General features: G+C 38.7%; 1 protein-coding gene and 1 long non-coding RNA gene across 2 annotated transcripts; both read left to right on the top strand.

Moving 5' to 3' along the window:
- The first annotated feature begins 1659 nt into the window (after positions 1 to 1659).
- On the top strand, positions 1660 to 4092 carry LOC113019023 (uncharacterized). The gene is made up of 10 exons (XR_003271905.1): positions 1660 to 1720; positions 1815 to 1934; positions 2010 to 2057; positions 2145 to 2228; positions 2338 to 2403; positions 3460 to 3520; positions 3606 to 3656; positions 3745 to 3789; positions 3874 to 3938; positions 4015 to 4092. It is a non-coding gene; the product is annotated as an uncharacterized LOC113019023 (long non-coding RNA).
- A 9033-nt stretch (positions 4093 to 13125) lies between these two features.
- LOC113019009 (type-2 ice-structuring protein-like) lies at positions 13126 to 18152 on the top strand. The gene is made up of 7 exons (XM_026162495.1): positions 13126 to 13178; positions 14435 to 14510; positions 14670 to 14705; positions 15129 to 15247; positions 15354 to 15473; positions 17624 to 17732; positions 17870 to 18152. The coding sequence occupies exons 1-7, from the start codon at positions 13161 to 13163 to the stop codon at positions 17950 to 17952; spliced, it is 561 nt and encodes a 186-aa protein (XP_026018280.1). The 5' UTR covers positions 13126 to 13160; the 3' UTR covers positions 17953 to 18152.
- Positions 18153 to 18746: the final 594 nt, after the last annotated feature.

The following is an 18746-nucleotide window of genomic DNA, read 5'->3' as shown; positions in this document are numbered from 1 at the left end:
TTTTTCTTTTGTCATTGTCTGTTACTATGGAAAAAAATTCTAATAAAAATATTTTTAAAAAACCCCCAAAACAAAGCAAAGCAAAACAAAACAAAAAAACTTAAGTTTAGACATAGTTTTATAAGAGTTAAGGTTTCATCTCTAACTCAGCATTTTTAACCATAACTGCTTCAGTCAAGGCCTGAGCTCTCTCTCTCTCTCTCTCTGAGTAGATGTGGTGGATAAGTGAGTCTTGGAGCATGTTGCTCCATGGGCAAATTTCCTGAAACTTTTCTCTTTTTTGTGTGTGTACTAGTGATGTTCGATTTGTGAACGAATCATTCAATACTCAAGAATCACTTTACTGACTCGTGAATCATGGTTCACAAGCGCAACTGACTCACTGACTCACTGACTCATCCCTGTTGCTGTTATCAAACTAATTCCATTAGTAGAAATATATCTAGCTTATAATTAAAATTGTGGGGAAAAAACAACAGCCAGTTTCTTAACAAAAACATTTCTGCTCTGAACTGGAAGAAAAAACCCTGAGTAGAAGCCCACATCAAGACAATAGCTCCTCGGTTCACAGTAGCATCGCTCTGCTAACATGCTAACAGCACATTTGAGTTACTCACTCCCTCCCTTGCTGTGCTGAATCGTAGCGTAAGCGAATCACTCAGGACTCACTCACCCCCTCCCTCCTGGCTCACAGCTCAAACGAGTTGAATGAATCACTGACTCACTCACCCCCTCCCTTCCTGTGCTAAATCGTAGCATAGACGAATCACACACTCACCCCCTCCCGAGAAGGGTCTGGCTGCAGCCACTGTGGAGCTCCACAGTAACCGGATACACGTGACCTCCACACTAACCGGAAACACGTGACCTCCACAGTAACCGGAAACACGTGACCTCCACAGTAGCCGTAAACACGCATGGATACCGTGGAAGTCTTGCAAGTTGATCGCAAAGGTTGGGACAGAGTCTTTCTTAAATAAATTTGCCGTTAGTGAGTTCATAATTCTAGGAATCGTCTAGTTTTCTTACAATGATCATGTTGCCACTTTTTTTGCGTTACAACAACATTCCTTCTTATTTTAATGTTTTTTCATCGTGCTCCATGGCAGAGAAACACACAGATCAATATCTCATTGTCGGCATTGTCAAGCTGTCGTAGGTAAGTACATGTATTGTCTCATGACCAGAACGCTACCATTGTTTACATGTTAGATTTGTTCCTATCTCTGTGTGTATATTCTTTTCTTTGTGTACCTAGCCCCGCAGGTGTGCAATAAACCCAGAGAAATCACTGAAACGGTGTTGAACCCAGCACCTTCAATGTCTGGTGACACTGGTAAAAGTTCTTATTTTGAATAGTGATTGTCATATATAGGTGAAATAATAATCTTGCATTCATTATCTTGTTGTAGTTGATGGCTCATAAACGAATTTGTTACATGCTGTTTCAAATGAATTTCCTTCTATAGATAGTGCTTATTTTTCTTGCATTTGTATGCATTTAGTATGCATTCTATGTAGTGTTTTGTCTGAAACCTGTTAAAATCCCTATAGAACCTCAGGAAAGAGTTGACAACAAGAAAGCCAATAGAAGGTCTCAACAGATGCAACTTTTCCTGACCTGTGTGGACCACCATGCGAAGCTCTGACAAAGCCTGAGAACATTTTGGCCAGCCGTTCATTGTGGTGTTTTGTACCGCACCCTGGCCAACAACAGCTTGTATGTTAAAGTTTTCAGATGTCGCAAAGTGCAACTTTTAGTGCTTATCTGATTTTGTCATCCACAGTCTATAACACCTCTCTGTTTTTTTTAGCTCAACTATGTTCTGGACATCAGCAGACCCAAAGATGAGCTGATTGTTGAAACGTCTTCTGGATGCCTCACGCGGGCAGATTTTTGGACACTGGGTTTAAACAAACAAATGGAATCGACTGTAAGTATTATTTTTTCTATGAATATGAAATAATAAAGTGTACATTCATTTTTTTCATGATTTTTTCTGTTTCAGATTGGAAATGGCTGTTTTGAGCTTATCACTAAAATTGTTCAGTCAAAGGTACTGTATGTTGTATATGATGATTGTCAAGCTTTAATTTAAAGAGTTGTTGTTTTAAATGTTTTTTGTTTTTTTTTTACATTCTAGGGGATAAGCATTTACATAGAAAATCTGTATGTCACCCGGACTTGGCTTGCACCCTATGGCTGTGATCCATTGCAGTCCTTTCCTGTAAGTGTACCGTCCTTTAAAGAAACAAGCAAGTAATCAAAATGATTTTTTTTTATAACTTTGGTGCAAGTTTATATACAGGATACTTAAAAATACAATTCTGTTTCAGACTGATGCTCAGAGGATGCACATCATAGTTCTCCCTCTCTGGACACCTGGTCATTTCCAGTTGTGTGTAAGTCTTGTTTTTTGACACATACAAACTATTAGAATTTTGCTATGTGTCTGAGATGTATTCAAGCTTTTATGACGCAGTTTCAAAAGTCTTTGATTGTGATCGCTTGCAATGACATTGTTTTCAGGTTTGAAGTCATGGCTAACTGTCTTTTAGGTACTGAAGCCACCTAAAAGAGAAATCCTCTTTCTTGACCCATTATACACCAAGGCAGGATTTGGTGGCCAACAATATGTTTCACTTTTGAGGTCACATTTTTATAAGCATTTTTGGTTTGTCCCGGAGTTTTCAGGAACCTGTTAAGTGCATCCCAGATCATGTTCTGCTGATCTTGAGTGTTCACACATACAGTACACTCACATGCTTTTTTTATAAACTATATCAACAAGTTTCTGTGTGGAGTTTGCCTGTTCTCCCCGTGTTTGCGTGGGTTCCCTCCGGGTACTCCGGCTTCCTCCCACCGTCCAAAGACATGCAGCTTGTGGGGATACGTTAATTGGATAATCCAAATTGCCACTAGGTGTAACTGTGTGAATGAATGTGAGTGTGAATGGTTGTCTGTCTCTGTGTGTTGGCCCTGCGACAGACTGGCGACCTGTCCAGTCTGTCGCCCTATGACAGCTGGGATAGGCTCCAGTGCCCTCCGCGACCCTGAAAAGGATAAGCGGAAGCGAATGGATGGATGGATGGATGGATATATCAGCATGATGCTTCAGCATTTTATTCTATTTCTCATCTTCACATTATGATCAAGTCAGTGATGCTGTCTTTAGATGACTTTCAGACATAAATAGGGTCTTCCAATGTTCTAGTTTAACATAAAACACCATTAAAAATTAGTTTATAAAATATGCCAACCTTAACTTAAAGCTGTAAATGCTTTATTTTGACCAACTGTGAGCATGTGACTGTACTTTTTCATTTTGTTATGCTGTTTTGTTGAGGTCGTGTTCCCAAGGCCTGTAGTTACAGTTGGTGCTATTAGCAATAAACATTTCACACCGATCATCATGACATCTGTTAACTTGTGAATGTAACTGTCTTTTTTAAAAAAAGGTATCTTGCAGTGAAGATCATTCCCGGGCAGTGGTCAGAAAAAAAGAGCTTTGACTTGAAGGTATGTGCTAGTTTAAGTGAATGATATGAATTAGTCTTCTTTTAAGGGATTTTATTAACGAGCCTTTATTTTCAATGTAATACAGGGTTTTCCAAGCCAAGACTATGGAGTTGACTGTGGGATCTTCATGCTGATGGTAATTTTTCTCTTCTCTTCTTGAGATTCATACAGAAGCTAATTTAAGCTTCTAAAAAAATGACATTTTTATTTTTTCTTCCAAATAGTCTGCTCTGTACGTGGCACTGGATGCTTCATTTGACTATACTATAGTAAGTATTCTATTTACTTTCACAGCAATGGAGTCTTGAATCTTTTGAAAGTTGTTAAATATGTTTCATATTAATATTTTACAGTCAGACATGCCCTACTTGCGTAAATGGTGGTGCTTGCTGTTGATGGAGAACTTTGATCTCAGGAGGTATTTATATTTTGACTTCTGTTCTATGTTGTGTCAAAGTTTACACACCTTAACAATATCAACATTTTCTGTTAAGCTCTGGCAAGCTATTTGCACACTGGAGAGAGGAAGCCAAAGCTGTGCTTGAAGGACAACACGTGCCCATTTTCAGACTGAAAAAGTGCAAGTTCCAGGAAGTCAGGTCAGTATTCACTTTAAACAGTAGTGTAATTACATGTTTAGTGACATTTGAATAACTGTTAAAAAACTGTTCTGCAACAGAGAAATAACTATGTTTTTGTCCCCATTTGCCTGACACAGGAGCCAGCAGTTGTTGAAGATCTGCGTCCTGCTGTGCAGTGGGTTGTCCAAAATAAGGCACTTTTCCGTGGACACGTAACAATGCCAAAATATCTGTCCTTAAATCAAGGGGACCAGCAGAGGGTCTTAAGAGACATGTCAGAGGAAGAAGACACTGGAGCAAGGGACTTGTTCCTCTTTGTTTTTCAGTTTGCAGAGGACATGGAGCTCTTTTTGAAAGCATGTGCCGATGAGCAGGGACTAAGGGTCAGTGCTATGTTTGACATGTAATGGACAAATGAAGGCACTGGCTGTGTTTGTTTGTTTAATATGTCGCTGTTGTTGTTTTTTGTTTTGTTTTTGCATAGTACAAAATTCCAATTAAACTTATTTCAAAATGTTGTTCACTTGATTCTATGTCCATACTTATAATAAAGGATTACAGTGTAACAGCATTAAATGTAAATGTAACAGCATTTTTTTTAAACTTGTAATTTCAAAATAAAAAGCTTATTGTTGATATTAACAGTAAAGAATTGTAATCAATAATATTTTTATACATTTTAAACATTAACACTCTGGGCTCTATCCTGGCCATTTGTGGACACTTCACTTATTCTTTTTTTTTTGACTACTGCACTGCAGTGGACCAAAAGAATGACACGGGTTTGATCTTAAGGATCTAATAGTTGTGTGTGTTGTGCATGACATTACCACACATATATGTATTTGCAAGATAGAGTAGAATAAATTATGACGCATGAAATATTACATAGGCTGCAGTGAATTTCTGTTGATACAGACTATTGAGCTTTGAGTTTCCCAGTCAAACTTAGCTTTGAAGCACCTGCTAAAAACACTTTTACTTTTGTACATTTCATAACAAGACACCATAGCCAAAATATTAACAAAATATATATTATTAAAAAATTCAAAGCTGCAGCACATACAGCAACAAACACCGTTAGTAAATGTGTCCTGGAGTTTATGCAGGTGCAGAAAGTGCTGCTGCTGTAAGTCAGCCTAACAGCTTACAGATCACTTATTTTTCTGGAAAGATGGTAGGAAGGGCATCACTGCTCATTTCTACAGTCTCCCAGATCTTGGAATACAATCCCTTTGTACCATGAAACCACTTCGCAGTACTAGGAGTCCACTAAAACCTATAAAGAGAGTGATCCTGGAAGAAATGGGGCACACACTAGTGACCTCAACAATTGCAAGACGGCCTTTTCCCCGATGCTCAGATGGGGAAAAAAAGGAAGTTTCATGAAAACATTAGGACTTTATCACCGTTTTACCAGAAAAGTTAATGGTAATATATAACCTAACTGGCTATAAAGAGTAAAACATTTAGATACAATTTTGATTTTGATGAAAAGGACTGGTGCTATTTTAAAGAGTCAGGTCGGTAAAAGTAGATAAATGTTTTAAGAAATCTACATTTTATAGCATTTTGTGAACATACACAAAAAGTGGCCATTTTTGGCAACAAACAAGCTGAGAGAGAGTTTTATATTTTTTGCTCTCCTTGAACAAAAATAACAGTGCATAATAATCAATGTTGATGTTAATCAATTAGATGTCCCAGACACTGCTATTAATAATACAGCAGTCCCTCGTTTATCGCTGGTGTTACGTTCTAAAAATAACCCGCGGTAGGTGAAATCCGTGAAGTAGCCAACTTTATTTTTTACAATTATTATAGATGTTAAGACTGTAAAACCCCTCACTACATGCTTTATACACTTATCTCAGACAGGCATGAACATTTTCACACTTTTCTCTTTTGTTTAAACGCTCTTAGAGTTCAAATCTTCGTAGAAACACAAGTCCAGTATTATGGAATGAAACCAAAAGGTGCATTTGAGGGTGCAAAACATTTCGTCGGCATTGTTGTGTTTGTTTGGGAGAAAACTTCCAAACGTACAGTACAGCACTTCAGAGTTACACTGCTAGCGATCGAAGATTTATGTAAATTCGACAAGCTAAACGCATTCTGTACTGTACAGCGGGAGTCCCCAACCTTTTTTGCACCACAGACCACTTTAATGTCAGACAATATTTTCAGGGAACTACCTTTAAGGTGTCGCGGATAAATACAACAAAAGAATAAAAAAAAGAAACTGTGGTATTTTGTAAATATAATAATAAACGTGACTTGAGCTGTGCGCCAACAACAATGACAGTGACATCCTCCTCTCTGCTTCTTAACGCTCTCTGGTCGCTATGGTAACGCGTAAATAGTTCTTTCAAAATAAGACACACAACTACAACCATACATTTCACACCGGAGGATCAACCCTCGCGGAACGGTACCAAAGGACTCACGGACCGGGACCGGTCCGTGGGCCTATTAGGGACCGCTCCTGTACAGGAGACACTGGACTAGATTGATTGACAATGGTCTACAGCAATCAGAACGCACAACACGATGTACTGTAAAAAAAATAAATAAATAAATCAGCGAAACAGCAAGTGTCGCGGAAGGTGCGCCGCGTTATAGCGAGGGACCACTGTACACTTTTGGCCACGAACAATTTAGGGGATGGTGAATTTTTTTGAATAAACCCAGAGTGTTAAAAACCCCCACTTAAAACCATTTTTATTTCTCAGCAGCATCAATACTAACAAAAACGCAATTTAGTTTTCGCTGTCAAAGTCGATTTAACTGAAGTTACGTGTTTCCGGTTACTGTGGAGGTCACGTGTTTCCGTTTAGTGTGGAGGTCACGTGTATCCGGTTACTGTGGAGCTCCACAGTGGCTGCAGCCAGGTGCTCTTGCCCCTCCCTCCTGACTCACAGCTTCTTCTTCTTCTTGGTTGACAACCAATGTTAAGGCGCATTACCGCCCCCTGGCTCACAGCTCAGTGGACATTTAGATGAGAAAATATATATTTGACACATTTAAGAAAAATACTAATAAAATAAAATAAAAATATATAAATGTTCCCTTTAGATTTTTTTTTGCTCTTTTTTGCTCTATAAAATAGTTGTTTTCTTTTACAATCATTCATCTTAGCAGTAGGATTTACATGAAAAGAGAAACAAATTAAGTTTGAGTGAAAATATACGTTTTTGCACTCTCTGGTCAACTGACTCAGTGACTCAAATGACTCAAGAAACCCAATTCACTTTGGTGAGTGACTCATTAAAACTCGATTCAGTAAAATGAATCTAATTTACCATCACTAGTGTGTACTGCCATTTTTTCTGTTGTTTTGATGTTTAGTGGTTGGTGTTACTTTTCTTGAAGCTATAGTCATCTGTAAAGTGGAAGAACACTGAGACTAAACAACAAAAATGTAAAGGGAAAAAAGTCTCAATCACAGAGACATGGTCAATCAGAGGTAGACAAATAAATATGAGCAAATTTATGCTGTGAACCCGTAATATGAATCAGGCCAATGCTGCCTCAAAATGAGCCTTTCGTTTTAGCCTGGTGGATCTTGAGAAACTAAATTATGTAGAAAAGACACACAGGATAATGCTGCTGACTGGAAGAGGGAGTTTCCTGGAGAAATTTTCCTAGCGTCATCGCTGGAATCTGTATTTTATTTTCCAGTGCTTTCTCTCTTCTTTCTGTTGACACCCATTAAATAATTCCAGATCACATTTCAAAATCAGGGCTGGATTTGAAAAACTTTCAGTTGTATAAATGCGGCTGCTCAAATCTTAGACACAAAGAGACTGGCTACTTTAACTGCCTATAGGTCTGGGATCACATGTAAAACCTGCATGGAGAGCATTTTATAAAACCCCATTCACAAAAAAGGTTGGAGAGCTACAGTGGAGGATTTTAGGTGGTGCAGTGGCTGTAGATGCTTTTATTTCTGTTTTGATCCAAGTGGTGATGAGAACCGCATGTTCTGTCCTCTCAGAGAGAAGCTCTGTTCCACTGTTTCCTGGACTGAAGCTCATTCTAGTCTGTGTGTGGATCATTGCAGAGGCTGCTCCATTTATTTGGACAGTGTTTTTATCTACAGACGGTCATTCTGGGTCTCATGTCACAGGTCAGTCTCAAACCAGAGTCAAATTTTAACTATTGAAATTAAAAAATTTTATCAAAATTATATCAACAGAAAATAGAAAATAGAGCATTAATTGCATTGTGATGTTAAAATAATGTTGATCAGGATGATCAGAACTCTCATAAACATTGATTATCAATATTACTGTATGGTGAATAATCTGGAAAAATGTAAGAATATTTTTATTAAAATCTTATCATGTGTTTTGTAAAAAAAAAAAAAAAAGAACTTGTCTTTGAGTTAGTGCTGTTTCATAACTGTTTCAGTGATGCCTGATCTCTCTCTCTCTCTGTTGACATGGTGGATGAGTGATTTTGTGAGTGTGATGCACCATGAGTGAACTGTCTGAAACTTTTCTCTCTCTTTTTTTTTGTGATTAATTGTTTTTAGAAAAACAAACATATAATCCATAATGTCAGTGAGTAAAAGTTAAGCAATGATCTAAAAACCAAGACAAGGAGATCTATGAGAAAAAAGACAACATTCAAAAAGAAAAATCTGGCCCATAAGAAGACAAGAAAAAATATGAAAGAAGGGGGAGATGAATGGACAGAGAGCAAGACATAAGGCATTTAACCACGTCCTTTGACCACGTATCCTATGGGGGGTGCTTTGGGAGTATGGGATCTCTCACCTGGTGCTATGATTGACTCTCTCCTTGTACAACTATTGTGAGAGCTTGGTCTGAATTGTCAGCAATAAGTCAGACTAAATCCCTGTGGGTGTTGGATTCTGCCAGGGTTGCCATTTGTCTCCAACTCTCTTCTTAGTTTTTATGAACAGAATTTCTAGGTGCAGCCTAGTGGCCGGAGGCTTCCACTTTGGTAGCCTCAGAATCTTATCTCTGCTTTTTGCAGATGATGTGGTTGTGTTTGGTTTGTCAGCTGTTGGCCTAAAGCTCACAGTGAAGTGATTTGCAGCCAAGTATGAAGTATGAGAAATGAAAATCAGGACCTCCAAATCTGAGGCCAGTGTCCTCAACCAGAAAATCCCAGAGTGTTGGTTCTGGGTCACCGATGTGTTGTTTCTCCAAGTGGAGATGTTTAAGTATCTTGGGGTCTTGTTCACAAGTAAAGGTTACGTACGTAGGTTACGTACGTTACGTATATTACGTATTTAAAATACAAAATATGAGTAACTGTATTCCGCTACAGTTACCGTTTAAAAAGGTGGTATTTAGAATACAGTTACTTTGTTGAAATAAATGGATGTACGGCGGTAGTTTCCTGTTTCATATTGTGGCGGGCCAGGACTGTTTGGGTTTTGTTTGACAGCTATGTTCTGTTGTTCCAGGCAGCTGCGTTACGGTTGCCATGGTTACAGGGTGACGCTCTCTCTCTGCGCCTTTTTGTTGTTGTTGTTGTGCTAAGCTAACAGGCAGAATGCTACAGGCATACCTCTAAAGAATGTAGCCTCATAGGCAGTGTAGTCCGTGCTGCAGGGAGAATGGACTGCCATACCCGTTATGTGTCTGTGAGCGCGAGGAGGGAGAAAAAGGGGAGTGGAAAGGTACGAGCAGTCATCGAGCAAAAACGGGAGCTGGAAGCACGTAAATATAATAATAACCACTGCAGCCAAGAAGAGTGCCTGACGAGCCCAGTTGTAAGTAAGCTATTAAGACTCGACTGTACACCGTGTTCGTGTTTTCCTCCGAAAGAATAAGTTCAGTTGGAGCAGTCTTTCAACTCCTCTCTCTGTCTCTCACTAGCAAAGTTGACCCACACAACAAAGTAAATCTATTTTTCGGCTAGAAGCCCGACAGGGACCCCGCCGTATTAGTCAGAGGTCCCTTTACTACGGTTCGGAGCCGCAGACCTTCAGTAATAGTAATAAATCACACAGCAATAGTACATTCATGTACCGTATTTTCACGACCATAAGACGCACTGTACTAAAAGGCGCAGTCTCAGTTATGTGTGCCATTACTGTATTTAACATACACATAAGGCGCACTGGATCATAGGGCGCATACAAGTACCGTATGCGTATTTAAAAATAAAGCGGGAGCAAACCTGAGTTCGGTACCTTACTCACATTTTTATTACCAGTAATCGTCATCATCAACAACACACAAGCACACAAGTGTGCGTATTTAAAAATAAAGCAGGAGCAAAACTGAGTTTGGTACTCACATTTTTATCATCAATCAAACCCATCGAAGTCCTCATCCTCTGTGTCTGAATTGAACAGCTGCGCTAAATCTCCATCAAACATGCCAAGTTCACTTTCTTCACTGTCAGAGTCACTTTCCGTGCCGTGCGGCTCCTCGGAAATGATGCCGGCTTTTGCGAAAGCTCGAACAACAGTGCCAGCAGACATGTTAGCCCAAGCATCTACAATCCATTGGCAAATTGTGGCGTAACTCGCCCGGCGCTGCCTTCCACTCTTGGTGGAACTGTGGTCTCCACCGGTCATCCATCGCTCCCAGGCCGCTCGCAGCCTTACTTTGAACGGGCGGTTCACACCGATGTCCAGCGGTTGGAGTTCCTTTGTCAGGCCTCCCGGAATGACAGCAAGCTCACAGTTCATTTGTTTCACTAGTTTTTTCACATCGGCTGTGAGATGGGCACGCATAGAGTCACAGATTAAGAGCGATGGTGATGCGTGGAAAAAACCACCTGGTCTCCTTACATACACCTCCCTCAGCCAGTCTTTCATCATTTCCTCATCCATCCAGCCCTTTTCATTTGCCTTAATGATGATTCCTGCTGGAAACTTCTCTTTAGGCAAAGTCTTTCGCTTAAAAATCACCATAGGCGGCAGTTTCTGTCCATTAGCATGGCAGCCAAGCACAACAGTGAAAGAAGACTTTTCGTGCCCCGTTGTGCGTATCGCTACCGTGCTGGTCCCCTTCTCCACAGTGTGACTCACCGGGATGTCAAAAGTGAGCGGGACCTCGTCCATGTTTGTGATGTGGCTGGGCTGGATGTGTTTGTCGGCGATGTGTTTGCTGCAGTAGGAGTGGAGGATGGCCAGCTTTTCCTTATAATCCGCTGGAAGTTGCTGCGCTACCGTAGTCCTGGTCCGGATGGAAAAATGGCACCGTTTCATAAAACGAAAGCACCAAGACGGACCTCCTCGGAAATGTTCAATGTTCATCTCTTCAGCTAGTGAAACTGCTTTTAGCCGAATGGTGACCGTCGAAACGCTTCTCCCGCTCGCTCTTTGCTCGATGATCCACCGCTCGAGTCTTTCCTCCAACTCGGGCCACCTCGCCTTATGTCCGCGGAAACTCAGCTGCGTTTTCTTGACCTGCCGGAGCTTGTTTTCTAGCTTCCTCCATTTTAACCATCGATTCGTTAATCTTAAATTCTCTCGCGGCTGCTCGATTTCCATGTTCCTCCGCATAGCTGATGGCCTTCACTTTAAACTGTGCTTCATAAGCGTGTCTCTTTGCCATTTTCAGGGTTGTTAAAACAACGATGTTCCACATAATGCACATACCTGTCCTTTTATACAGGTATGTGCGATTGTCCGGTATATACGATCAACGCCCACACTTCACCCTTTAGCGTTCTCATGGTGTTCTCTACTACGTCCTCCTTACAACACACAGGGCGCACTGCGCTATAGGGCGCGCCGTACTTTTTGAAGAAAATCTAAGACTTTTAAGTGCGCCTTATGGTCGTGAAAATACGGTAGTTGTAAACAGCATTATAATGTATTAAGTATTCCAAAGTATTCAGAATAGTTACTCTCATTGAGTAACATAACAGAATACGTTATAAAATACATTTTGGGGCATGTATTCTGTAATCTGTAGTGGAATACATTTTAAAAGTAACCTTCCCAACACTGTCAGTAACAAGTAATCTCATATACCAGCTGAAGGACCTTTTTTGTCACATCACATCTTTGTTTCTCTACTTTTGTTGCAACACTACATGAGGAGTGACGTGAGAGGTCAACTCTTCTCAGAGTCTCTTGCTAAAAATATGAATTTGAATTGTTTTAAAAGATAAAAAACCAAGCTGAGCAAAGTTACTATGGAATCTTCTTCTCTGTGTGGCCTGTAAGGCTCAAGAGCATACAGACGTTCCTTTATGTCTGACCATCTGACCATAACTGAATTTAGGAACAGGAACTACCACACCACTACTCTCTGCAGGTGTAAAAGGGCTGTGGCAGTGTGACAGGTTGAAGGACTACTGCATATAAAACTGTTCAGTTAATACAAATTCATATTAGTTAATGTAAAGACAAAAATAATGTAAATATGGTAAGAAAATGGTTAAGCGTTTATTATTTTTCATGTTATATTAATGGCTTTCATGTTACTTAAGAGAACTGCAATCTATACATCACTGATCGGCTAGTAAGCCTTTTCTTGGATCGATTTGTAGTGTCTCTAATCTCCACTAGGGGGCTTTTGTAGCATTCTCCTCACTGCAATAAACGACTGCATGAGTGACGCAAGTCATAATAACTCTCGTGATTCTTTTCCCCGTGTTTTCAGGTAAAAGTGCTTAAAGGTTGACATATTTTCAATTTGTACACTGTTAAGGTATCTAAGAGGTAACCCTTCATTGTTTTGTAAGCTTTAGAAGCATTATATTACAGTTTTGTGCACATATACATGCCGGTTTTGAGCCTCAGTTTTGTACTTTATAATGGAAATTAAGATAACGGCAGGAGCTAAAACCGCCGCTATTGTCAACCATTTTATTAGGAAACCTGCTCAAGTATATGTATAGTAAGCACTTTAGTATTTCAGTTTATTATTTCGTGTTTTTCTTACACCATGTGACATTTAGCAGTACAGAATGTGAAAAGTTTCTGCTCATTTTCACTGCAATAAACAACTGCATGAGAGACGCAAGTCATAATCACTCTCGTGATTCTTTTCCCCCTGTTTTCAGGGGTGTAACAGCAGCAGACCTGTATTTATTAGGTGAACCAAAATGGATCGGTCATGAGTGGACCGAGGCAGGTAAAAGGGTTTAACAAAAAACAAGCCGCTTATTGAGGTTGAGAAAAACATGAAAAACAAGGGCAGAAGAGAACAAAGATTAAACTAAACTAAAACCTATACTGGGAAAAACTAAACTAAGATCAAAGCACAAGGAATGTGGGGAAAAACTTCAGAACAGGAACACGGAGAGACTGAGGACTTAAATGCAAAGAAGGGCAAAGATTAACAACAAAGATTAAACTAAAACCTATACTGGGAAAAACTAAACTAGACTCTCAAAATAAAACAGGAAACAGTGAGACAGACTATGACAACACGAGCATGACACAGGAGTCAAGGGCACACGAGTGAGAGGGGACACGAGAGAACATACATGAAAGAACAACACAAGAACGACGAGATACAGAAGACATGACAGATTCAGACAGAAAACGGGGAGTGACACAGCGATAAGAAAACATTGACCGGGAGTATAACCAACTTAACAGGAAAACCAGTGACTAAACTAAAAGACAAAAACTTAAACATTACAAATAAAGTTCAATCAGAAAAAACGTAAAAGACTCAAAATATTGGATCAAATGATCGTGGCAGTAGATTTGAGTAAATTGACACAGATATCATTATAATTGTGAGATAGTGTTTTGCTAAGTGTCAACATGATGAGGAAAGTCTGTCAATGACAAAGAGACGTTTCACTCAGGTTATTGTAGAAGATGGTTCTGAAAACACTCCCATATTACAGTAAATGTTGTGGCTTCATTTTTTTTACGACAATTATGGGTCCAAAAAGTCACAATGGGCTGCTCAAGAGCCGGAAACACATCATTGGCTGTTTTAAACAGGAGGGATATTTTATTATGCAATATTAGAACTCAAAACATGGTTAATAAGACTAATTGTTCTGTAGTTGTGTTCATAAAACCTCTGTTGAGGTTCAGTCAGTATGTGAAATTAAGTAAGTAGGAAATCAAATTAGGTGTGAGGCAATTATTCTGGTTTTGGTTGGAAAAGAAAGAAATGTGATGAAGGTTTGACAGGCATGACTGACAAATATATGTGTTAGTATTTTCAGTGTTACATTCCAGTTAAACATATATGTAACATTATATAAATGCTGGTGCTAGAGCAGCTCAGCATTCACAATTGGTGGTTGTAGTTTCTGGCTAATAATGAAAAGAAATAGAAAATATTCTACAAAAGGTATTCAATTGGTTTTCTTCTGTCCTGTTTTTAATGAATTGTTATTCATTTTGTATCTGTTTTGTTCAAAGATACTAAAAATCACCATGAAGCTGCTAACTGTGTCTGCACTTCTCTGTGCAATGGTGGCTCTAACCACGGCTGCTGGTGAGTATCATTGTATAATTTTTTATCATGTATATAATTTTAATGAAACATATAAATGAATAATACAATATACACCTTTCTTATAATTATCATATGCAGAAAATTGATGGTCAAAATCAATACTTTTGGTGGTAATTTGTCCGTGTCTTCACTGTGCAGAGGCCAGAGATGAAGTAGAGGGATTGATGCCCCCAGGTGAACAATATTTTCCAGATTTTCAATAATTATTGTCATCGTTAGCAGACAAAAAATCACCTCAATGTTTGTAACACAAAGGATGTTTTCAAGTGTCTGGCTGTTATAAAGGCCATACTTAACCCTTTAAGTACCACACCAAGAAAAAAAGCAATGGAAAAAGCCTTATGTGCTCAACCATTTGGTTGCATAAGCATAGGAAGCACATTCTGACCGACACACACTCTGTGATTATCATCAAGTGTAGCCGCCATTGTAGTATAGAGCCTTCATCACACCTGTACTCTGTCAATCACTTGACTTATGTTTCAGTGTCAAATCTTACTTGTGCAACTTTTCAGTTATTATTTGTATAATTATTAAACATAATACAAAATAAGATATCAGCCAGAGACACATGAACAGCTATTCATTTACTCCCAGCCAAGAGTCACGTGGTCAAGAGGTCCCCTCGTTCCCCTTGTTGTCCTGGTGGTTGGACTAAATACGGTCATCGCTGCTTTTTCTTTAATTCAACAGTCGCGAGTTGGGCTGATGCTGAGGTAACTTATTTGTATTGTCTTCAATACCCGATTAAACCACATCCTTTTAACTGTTACGTACTCATTATTTTTGAAAACCTCTGCTCGCTTTCTTTCTCCATTGAAGAAATCCTGCAAGTCCATGAGGGCACATCTTGCATCAGTTCGCAACATCAATGAGTACCGTGAGATTCAGAGGCTGACTGGCAAAAAAGAAAGTTGGATTGGAGGAACTGATACATCAGAGGTATTTTGTTTATCATTTGTCAGGTGTAGGCAGGGCCGGCCCGTGGCATAGGCCGTATAGGCAAATGCTAAGGGCGCCGTCCATCAGGGGGCGCCACGCCAGTGCCATAAATGTTGAAAAAAAAAAAAAGTTGGTACTATTAATTCTAAATACAAAAAATAATCCCACGTTAATTAAAATGCAAAGTAAAGTTTATTTAATAGAAACATTATTTGTTACAACATTACGCCCCCCCTCCCCGTACGATGCGCCCCCTCCCTTCCCGTATCATGGTTCCTTTTGGACGTCACCACATCAAAAAATCAACACAAGATGTCAAAACGGCCAAAACTGTCAGGTGGCCAGGGAAGAAAAAAGAGAAAAGAAGAGGAGGAGAAACGAGAAAAAGACAGAGGTAGGTAACGTTAGCCTACATGAAATTATTTGTCTGAATGTGATAGTAACCTAAATTTTTAGCATTAAGCTAATGTTACATGATTCGCTAATTGCTAATCAATAAATAGCTAGTTAACTGTTTTAACGTCAGTTAATATTGTGGAGGGGGCTAAATTGTTATGGAAAATAATAATGTAACGTTAGGTAATTACAGTACTCCCACCTTTCCCACCATTCCTCATTTGTGTTCATCTTTTAAGCAGGTGTTTTTTGTTTACATTGTTATTGCCTTCTGGTTAGCTAACGTTTACCCTGCAGGTAATAGTCACTTTTCCACCCCTGTATATATTATAGTTGTAAGCCTAGTTGTTAAAGTGCACATCATTAATGTTAATTAAGCAATATCACATGAGAGGGAGTGCTGTTTTTTAATATGAGCACTGCTGTGATTCGGTCAAAGATAATCATAACATAACATTCTCATATGATATTATACTGTTACTTTGCATTCTGCTATTCAGCATTTCACTGTAATGATGACAATAAATTGAATCTAATCTAATTTGCATAAGAGTTACATATATCTCTTTGGTTTTTCATTTATATTATATCATTTCATTTTATTCCTGGAATCATATGTTTTTATTATTAGACTTTAATACTCAGTGGTGTCACATACTCCTCTCTTCAGACGCACTGTTGAAGTTTCTAAATCCCACCCCTGGGCCATCTACCACATCTACCGCTGCTGCCTCCACTTCAGCAGCACAACCCAGCCATGATGCAGCAGCATCAAGCGGTCTTCCTGTTGCCTTATTTATATTGTATTTTTAATTTATTTTATCCAACTTGTTGACACGTTTTATTGTGTTTATGTATGTAAAATTTATTGTATTTCATATATTCATTTTTTATTTTTTGTATTCATTTATTTATTCATATCTTTTTTATCTTGTTAATTATTCTGATTGTGAATTTGCTTTCTTTAAGTAAAAAAAAAAAGGTCAAAGACAAAGCTATTCGGTTTCTTGTGAGTACATACCCTACACTGCCGATGTAGGGGGGCGCCACCTAAAATCTTGCCTAGGGCGCCAGATTGGTTAGGTGTAGGCATGAGAATTGATAAGAATTTAACTCCAATTTGATCATCCATTCTCTTATTGATTCTCATTGGGTTCTCCCTGGCTCTGCTTTGAAACTCACCACCATAGCTTAGCAGCATATCAGTGACAGTACATTTTTGAAAATGAATTGAATGCTGTGTGGTCAAATGTTTACGCCTGTTGAAGGTATTTCCTCTCTTTGTTGGGATCAGTGATTAATTAAAAAAAAACAATGTGTGTTGATTTATATCTAATGGTATCACTCTGAACATCACTGCTCTTTCATATGCATTCCCATATGGAAAGGATATATATAAATCTTATAAAGTTTGTATCTGTCTTGTATGAAACTTGTATGAAAAGCATACAAGAGTGAAAACAGATATAAGATCTCTTGAAAAATTATATAATGAAACTTGTATGTTTTGGATACTTACAAAAAAAAAGTATATGAAAGTAATGAGAAAGTGGCCACTTTCATGAGTAAATCATATATAAATCATATATGTTTTTACTATTTCTTTTCCGTATGGGTTTGTAGGGCAACTAATGCAGGTACAGCAGCTTCAAGACTTCAAGCTGTGTGCTTAAAGTCAGATGATCTGCTAGGACTCTGAGTAGGCTCAACATTTTGGCCTGTCTGAACCAATAAGTCCAATTTCTTCCTTCTAGGAGGGTGAGTGGTTGTGGAGTGATGAGACCTGTTTTACCTATAAAAAGTGGTGCTTTAGAGAGCCCAATAATGATCGCAATCAGGACTGCCTTCAGATAAATCGTGGAGGTAAATTAGAACACAATTATTAATATGAATTATTAATGTGTGTGAATAGTTTCTGTGATCAAAGATACAACTAATAACAGCTTGTTAACAAGTGTTTGGGCTTTGATTTGTGTGATTTCTACTTTTGAACCTTTCAGTTTTCAAGTGCTGGGATGATATGTGGTGTGATGCTCATCTGCCATCTGTCTGCGCCAAGAACATCTCATCATTCTTGGGCTGACACTGGAGCATGAAAATCCCATAAAACACACACTGACATATGATGGTGTTTGTGTTTTGCTCGCTCTTACTTCATTTCATTTTGGAGCATTATAGTTTTCCTCTCTCTGTTATAACAAAATGACCAGCCAACACAAACTGGGCTGTCTCTGAGGCGATCTTTAAAGCAGTCTTGTCTTTAATAAGAGCAGACTTGTTACCAAAGGACTGATTATGATTTTTTTTTCTCTGCAGAGAAAACTTCTTATTTCCTCTTGTTTATTTTTTGCAACAATAAAGCTTCAAGCAAGCATGTCTCTGCATTATTTTTTGTTTGTTTGTTTGTTTTGAGGTGCATATAAAGTGCTGTGCCAAAGTTTTTAGCAGGTGTGAAAAAATGCTGTAAACAAAGAATGCTTTCAGACATATAAATGATTGTTTATTGGCCCCAAATGCCTTCTGTAGCAGGATAAAAACCCCAAACATACAGCCAAGGTAAATACTAAGAGAAAGATCACGTTTGTCCTCATTAGAATAGGGATGAAAGAAGATGTTTTTTCATAGATTTCAATACAAATTCAATAGAAATAATTACAATACAAATAAACCTTTCTATAGCTTACTGTGGGGCCTTCTCTGAGAGCACAGCAATTACTAAATGAAGCGGAATTTGTGAGCTTGTTCAACTCTTTTCATAATTTAGTAATTATATATAATTGATAAAGGGACGTGTACTTAGAATCACACACAGTTTGGATGACAGTAAGTTTATACCTAATTGAGTTTAAGAGGAAGCAACCTCCGGCAGAACCAGGC

The sequence above is a fragment of the Astatotilapia calliptera genome, chromosome 3 (genome assembly GCF_900246225.1).
Source record: "Astatotilapia calliptera chromosome 3, fAstCal1.2, whole genome shotgun sequence".
In the NCBI taxonomy this organism is placed as follows: Eukaryota; Metazoa; Chordata; class Actinopteri; order Cichliformes; family Cichlidae; genus Astatotilapia; species Astatotilapia calliptera.
The sequence above is the reverse complement of the archived record's forward strand: the minus strand, read 5'-3'. Positions and strand labels throughout refer to the sequence as shown.